The sequence below is a fragment of the Ascaphus truei genome (assembly GCF_040206685.1).
Source record: "Ascaphus truei isolate aAscTru1 chromosome 13 unlocalized genomic scaffold, aAscTru1.hap1 SUPER_13_unloc_3, whole genome shotgun sequence".
Classification (NCBI taxonomy): domain Eukaryota; kingdom Metazoa; phylum Chordata; class Amphibia; order Anura; family Ascaphidae; genus Ascaphus; species Ascaphus truei.
This window is the reverse complement of record NW_027453847.1, coordinates 840,981-848,751: the sequence shown is the minus strand read 5'-3', so window position 1 is coordinate 848,751 and position 7,771 is coordinate 840,981. Positions and strand designations below refer to the sequence as shown.

The 7,771-nt window shown below is 37.8% G+C and overlaps 1 protein-coding gene across 1 annotated transcript; it reads right to left on the bottom strand.

The window, feature by feature from the left end:
• Window positions 1-5,909: 5,909 nt before the first annotated feature.
• Window positions 5,910-7,217, bottom strand: LOC142473899 (uncharacterized protein F54H12.2-like). The gene has a single exon (XM_075580831.1). It carries the CDS (start codon window positions 7,215-7,217, stop codon window positions 5,910-5,912), a length of 1,308 nt encoding a protein of 435 aa, XP_075436946.1.
• Window positions 7,218-7,771: the final 554 nt, after the last annotated feature.

Here is a 7,771-nt window from a genome sequence, read left to right as displayed (position 1 = left end):
TAATATTTTTATATATTTTTTTTTTATTTGTATATATATTTTTTATTTGTATAGAGACGGTACAGGGATTAGCCGCAACAGTCGGGGGTTACATATAAATAAAAAGCACAATTGTATGAGTCAAAAATTGCTTATTTTATTTTTTAAAAGATAACACAGTTTTCACCAGGAAATAATTACAAGACGTATTTACAAGTAAAAAAGTAAAACGGCTGTTAAGGCCTTAATAGACTAAAATCATCTAGAGGCGTTGAGTTAGTACGATACATAGTATAGAGGGACAGCAATACAATGTCTTATTTTACAGAGGGAAAAAGAAAAAAAAATTAAACAGCTTATTTACAGTTTCAACCAGTCAGCCGACGGCAATAATAGACTACCCCTCCTCTTGTTTAGTAAATAACCCGGCGGGGATGTTAAGCCAGGGGCACTTAAAGAACTGTAACGCAAATCAGAGGTTCTTTTCTGCGGAGTTAAAAGGGATGATGAAGGAGGGTTCGTTGTATCGGGGGGCAGTATTTTTAAGCGATCCAGGCTTTCTCTATTTGTTGCATTACCCACAACCGATGAGGGGATATTCAGTTCAGCCATCGCAGCCAGAAAAGGGCTCCAACCCTGTGGTATTTTACGCTTTGTAACAGTGTGACTTTGTGTAACACCGCGTACCAAATCCAGTAAATTAGAGCCCGGTATAACCTGTTTTTTATAAATAAACTCCCCTTTGTCATTCCAGCTTGTAATATGTTTAGCCTGAAACATTTTACTGAGCAATAACTCTGCATTTTTCTTGAAGCGGACATTCACGTTAGTAACAACCTCACGAATCAAATTGTCAGGCGTATCTGATGATGCAATATCCTGGAAATGTAAAGGGTGAGAGGCTGTTTCATCAGCGGGCATTAAAAGGGTTAGGCGGTTCTTCTCCCCGTCGCTCTGTTTAGCATGCACCAAGTATTTCTGCAGTACAGTAGTGTATCTTTTTATCTTTTCATCCTCTGATAAATTATGGCTATTTAAGATCGCATTAATGTCTGTATCTAGGCGATGCATGGCAACTTCACGTATGTCGCCCACTCGTTGTGGGGGGCGCTGTAAACGATCCATATCTTGTTTGGGGACCAGGTACATTTTCTCAGCATATTCCATTAGCGGTTAGTGAGAAGGCCAGTCAGCAGCGGTATAGCAAAACCCAAAAGAGAGCCAATAAAGCCGCCGGACTGCTTCACCAGGCGTTTCTTTTTTACAATTGTAAATTTTTTGTCGCTCAGCTTTTTTATAATTTTACGCCACTTTTTAAGTATGCCAATTTGCCGTTTTGATAAAGGTATTTTACCTTTTAGAGCATTGAGGGCTATCTCGCATATGGCGGTGACTAAATCATTAGATGCTGAACACAGAATAACTTTTCTTTGCTTTGGTGAAGCCCTTATTAATGCTTTTAAAGTATGCCAATTGCGGCGTAGTCGGTTAGACATGTTTACAACGGCGGAGCAACTACAAGTAATGACAATTTACAGATAGTTATCTCTTTTTAGAAACGCTTTTTTTTTTTAAAACATAAACTGTGGGGTTGTCAGGCGGAAAGATACCGGTTCTTAAGCGGTACTCATCAGGGGTCGTGGCTCTTAAATCTACTAACAAAAAACCATAGGGGGACCGTGTGGCATCTTCAAATGCCTCTAAAAAGAATTGTGATTTACCAGGATACATTTGACGAGCTAAGGTGTTAATTTGTAATTTATCCCTTGGATTTTTAAAAAGAACCATATATTTAGTGTTTAAATTTATGGTTCTGCTTTTTTTACCCTGGCAAAAAACATTTTGTACGAGGTACATGATACTGAGGTTTCTGTGATGCACATACTTGGTGAATGCTTTTTCAATTTCAGAGCTCTCACTGGCTGCTTCCATCAAGTCATCAACGATTGTCAAATTCACTTTACCAGGGGGAAAAAGAGCATCGTCATTAAATGTAGCGGGTATACCCTCAATAAATCTAATGTGGGGCATAGTGCTTAACAGTTCATCATAAAGATATTGCCAGCATGCATAAAACCATACGATATTATCAGGTCGGTGCGACAAGTGAGTGCTAGAATGTTGCAAAAGCTGTTTAACAAAATAGCTTTTCCCTGAATTTGACGGCCCGGCTAAAATACACGAGAAAGGATGTTGAAGCCTGATATCCATTACAGATTTATAATTAGTAACCAAAGGGTAGGGTTGTGAAGTCGTTGGTCAGCTGTCGTTTCGTGTACACACACTTTTGTGTTTTCTGTAGAGGACGAGTCTCAATCTGCCAGTAACGTTTATTTCGGACAATCCCAGCCTGTTGTACCACAATCTTTTTCTGATCTTCAGGATCAGAGTGTAAGGGGTAGTCCAGGACAATATCTTTTAAAGTGTCAAAGTTAATCAATTCAGCGTTTGCAGCGTTCAGTGTTATACCTTTAACTTTTAGACACGTTTTACCAGTAGAAAGCTTGTAACCGTAAGTCTTGGGACCGGCGGAAACAAATTCTGTAATGTGTGTACCATTCGGTAGTTCACTAGTCAGCTCCCCTAAGTAGTCACCCTTCGTCTTTTAATTGTTGGCTGTGCAACAGCAGGGTCATTTACACGTGGGCATCTGCCAAAGTCAATTCTACGCAATATATTTTCCAACTGAGCTTGTTGCAGGCCTGATACAGGTGTTGTGTTTATGCGTGCTGACTCACCGCCGGTGGCACGCGAAATGATATCCGCCTTTGCTGTTGGGGAGTTCAACATTGTAGCTGGTGGTGGTTCGATTGTAACCGTAACCGTTGTTGTTGGTCGCTTTACACCGTACAAAGCTTTTGATGTGCTGGGCTGCTCATTGTCGTGTGCAGGGGTACATTTATCAGGAACACGTCTAGTGGCATGCCTTACGGTCGTCTTTGAGGCTAAAAACATCAACAAAAAAAAAAAAAAAAAAGAATACTGTCAGCTCATTTCATTAATAGATTAAAGTCCAGACAGCTTGAGGAACTATGTTAGTACTACATTACGCAACACCACGTATATAGATGCTTGAATTACAGCACAATAGACTCACCATGCTTTTCAGGTTGCGGGGCCCGTGGTTTCTTGTTCTGGGTTTGCATTTCAGCGTTGACTTTCTTTTCAGGTTGCGGGGCCCGTGGTTTCTTGTTCTGGATTTGCATTTCAGCGGCGACTTTTGGGCTTCTAACGCTTTGGTGCCGGTGCATTTTTGAAGCTGTGAACAATGACCTCATTATTAAAAAGTTTTATAATAGACAGCAGCATTTAAAAATAAAAAAAATAACTACACAATTATTGTGGCTGCATGACCCCTAATGTCGGCTATAAAAAAAAAGTGTAATAAAATGAATAGAAACACTATCTTAGTCCACTTAGATATATAATTACAGCCGTAATCTATAAAGTTTTAAATAAGTTCAAAACATGTCTATAGTGTTAGTTTTAAATATAACAGCGATACATTGTCATACATACCCCGTTTTTGATTTGTCATTATGGACGGATCAGGGTTGTGCTGTTTGATCGTACGTTTGACAGATCGTACACCGTTTTCCGTACCCCCCTTGGTTTGTTCTGTACGGCATAAAAGACCGCATAGGCGGTTATTCATGTACACAGGTAACTTTAAAAGTAAAAAAAAAAAAGTATATGCAACCGCTTTTATATAAATACGCACCATCGGTAACCTGTTTTCCAAATCGACAGTCTAGAGCGTCATTAGCCAACCGCTCAGCTTGAAGTGCAGCAGCCAAAACTACATGAAAGAAAATTACAAAAATAAATAAATAATAATAAAGAAATAAAAATAAAAAAAAAGAGCTGTCTTAAGCGGCCTCTGTCGATTCTTACATTCTTGGTCTGCCTCTGTGGAACTCCCCTGTGTATTTTCGGCAATATATGTTTGGAAGCTGTCAGCCTGCATGTATTATAAAGTACAATCAATTCTAGGCCTTTAAATATTATCATTAAAAGTCCTTCAATATAGTCTGATAAAAAAACGGACAAAAAACAAAACAATCAATGCTATTAAAATACACTAAATATCATGATATAAAATAGATGATACTATATTATCACGGGGGCCCCCTTTTTAGAAAAATAAAGTACATTAAATGTTACTTTGAAAAGACATATATGAATAAAACAATACACTTGCCCCTTTTTAGAAAAATAAAGTACATTAAATGTTACTTTGAAAAGACATATATGAATAAAACAATACACTCAATATACGCTAATAAAAAAAAGGCCCTGTATATTACATAAAGTTTACATAAAAATACATTCAATGCCCTTAAAATACAGTAATTAGCAGTCTATAAAATAATATATCAAGGTTTTAGGTATATTATATCACATTTTTAGGTCTAATATATTATGGCCTTAGGTTCTACAGTATGTACTATATTATCAACGGGCCACTTTTTAGAAAAACATTAAATGCTACTTTGAAAAGACATATATGAATAAAACAATACACTCAATATACGCTAATAAAAAAAAAAGGTCCTGTATATTACATAAAGTTTACATAAAAATACATTCAATGCCCTTAAAATACAGTAATTAGCAGTCTATAAAATAATATATCAAGGGTTTAGGTATATTATATCACATTTTTAGGTCTAATATATTATGGCCTTAGGTTCTACAGTATGTACTATATTATCAACGGGGCCACTTTTTAGAAAAACATTAAATGCTACTTTGAAAAGACATATATGAATAAAACAATACACTCAATATACGCTAATAAAAAAAAAGGTCCTGTATATTACATAAAGTTTACATAAAAATACATTCAATGCCATTAAAATACAGTAATTATCATTCTATAAAATAATATATCAGGGTTTAGGTATATTATATCACAGTTTTGAAAAAAAGACAGACATGAATAAAACAATACAGTCAATATTATGTTTACTCACCATGCCGTTATATTGAGAGCACTGCTAGGCACAGACTGGATGTAAGGGCACTCACGATCAATGAGGCTAGAGACAGAAGTATTTCAAAAGCCCCCTCTTAAATAGTTTTTTCTTGAGGCTCTAACAATTCGTAGCTCCACCTTCAATGGCTAGTGGGGGTGTGAACAATCCTCTTGAGGCTGTCTTGTTCTTTGTTTAATAGCTTTAATTATTATAAGGTCTGTTCTTAACCCTTCTGATTTATTATATATATATTTATTTATTTTTTACTAACTTATCTATATTATCAAAGTGCTGCAAAAGACCATAAAAATAAAACAAAACAAGACATTGTTGGCAGTGTATAATATAATTAGTCTTTTATTAAACATTACACATCAGACACATGTTTTTAAAAAAATGGCCTTATATATTTTTATAACAGGCCACACATTTTTGTGTACAGTCAATGTGTACATATCGCCGCTTAAAATGGCTCATACGCTTTCTCACAAAATTAGCGACTATGCGGTCATTTTTTTTTAAATCATTAGTGAAACTTTTTAAGATCTCTTCAAATGTTAAACCTTTACACATGTGATGAATGAAAAAAATACAAAATTCACCGCAGACAGAAGACAAAGTATCTTGCAACTGTGCGTTCTGAAACGTTATACGATTCACGTTCGTATTTAAAAACTGTAAAATTTCTTTAGGAAAGAGTTCACTTTTTGGTGATAATCCGTATGAGTCGAAAAAATGTCCAGAACCATCTGTATCAAAAAAAATCGCCAACCAGTGCTCACCAGGACCGTTATGAGGATGTGTATTTATGATGAAACATGTGGGTGCATTTGTCAGCGCGCGACGGGGTAATAAATCGCAGGGGTAAACTCCTTGAAACAATCCACGGGTGAATCGATCGGCGCTTAAAAACTGTGTTATTTGCACGGTATTCATTCTTTTTTTTTTTATTCAGAGAAAGTCATATAACACTTCTCTTCTCTGATTTATCTCAATAACGTTATCAAAAACGCCGTACACAATAATATTAACGGTTCTATCCAGAGCCCTTGAAAAGCGTATTTCAGCCCTCAGGTTTCCATTGCGAATTAGTGAGAAGTGACCACCGCGTTCCTGATCGGGTGACAAATCAAACGCAAATAGCGTGTACCCCTCAACATACTCTTCACGATTAATGAGAAATCCAGCGTCTGCATTTTGTTTACCGGCAATTTGTACCAGGGCCATGTATTCTCTAATAGAATTAGCATTCTCAAAGTCTGGTTGAAACGGTTTTGTCGGTATTTGTTCGCCGTCTAAATACAGCGCTGCAAAATTCACATGGTTGTGTTTGAAACAAAGGGGGTTTTTATCGTAAGCACCAGAAAAAGCGTCATTATCAACGAATCCTATAATGACCAGTTTGGGTAATTGACCCAAAAACAGGTTTTCTAGATTGCATACGCGACTTCCGACCGCGATGCTATAAATTTTCATCCCCACACGGTCGATAGTGTATTTTGCGTTGCCGCTTAAAAGCCCCTGCGCATGACCTATGCGCACTGCCGGCGCAATTTGCACCCTTTTGACAAACAGCGACGCGTTTAGAATTTGAATCTTAAACGGCTCAGCCTCAGCAGACATTAAACAAAATGTATCTTTATTTCTAGTGAGTTTAATTTTTAAGTCCAGACCGTTCAGTATAAGTTTCTCTTGAAAAAATATATCGCTATGTAGATGTCCCAGTAATTCTACGGCTTTACCACGTTCTGTCATTTGGGAACGCTTTGTAAAACCATGGTTATCACCACCCACTGTGCGGGTTTGGTGTTGCCCCGCTGTATCCTTGTAAAATAAACCGGTGGTAAACTGCGTGGATAATGCATCAGCGCTATAGTTCAGAATTGTTTCAATATACGCCCGATATGCGTACAGGTTATTGGATTGCGATATGAGTCTGTCCCCCAAAGTTACATCTAACTGATTGAAAAGCGTTGCTATCGGATAATTGATTAGACTCACGCGTGCTCCATCAGCAATCGGTGTATTGTCCTGTTTGACGATTTTACACGTAATGTAAATCAAAGTATTATTGAGGTCGAAATAATGTTCCCCGTTGCCAGCGATATAAAATTCCAACGGTGCCGTTTCTGAAAGGGCGGCCAACGGTTGTATTTCCACATACAGACTTTTTTCTATGCTCGTCTGTGTAGGCTGTATTTCAAAGATATCCAGTTCAGATTTAGCGCATTCTATGGAGTTGGTGTGAATAAACGCCATGCTGAAATAACTTTTATTTATTTTTTTGTCTTGTCAAATGAATCAAAAGATGTCGTTTAAGTTCTGTCGCGAGGTTTTTTTCTTCTTTCTGACGTTGCGACTGTTCTTTTTGTTTTGATAACGGGTTGTGCTGGGTGGGAATGCAACGCTGCGCTTGCGTTTGCCTTTAGCACTGCTTCTACTGATGTACACGAGTCCTGATCCGTCTTGTGCTGCACCACCCATTTTATTCGTCACAGCGGTTGAAACACGACCCACAACGTCTCTAGCGATATTTAGTGCTGCAGTTTTTACATGAGGTTTTACAATATCAAAGCCGCGCCTGAATAAAGGCACCGCCCGTCTAAAGAGACTGCGGAAAACGCCTGCTAATCCACGGCCGTACATATAAGGGCTCCCATGAAAGCCCTGTAAGCCATTTCCCGCTTGTGCTCTATAGTACATACTGTAAACCTGTGGTTCTCCATAGTTTTTAACAGCCACCATGTTGCCGGACCCTCAATACAGAGAGCCTTTGCGCGGGCGAAAGTGCAGTTTTACAATGGCCTTCCCGT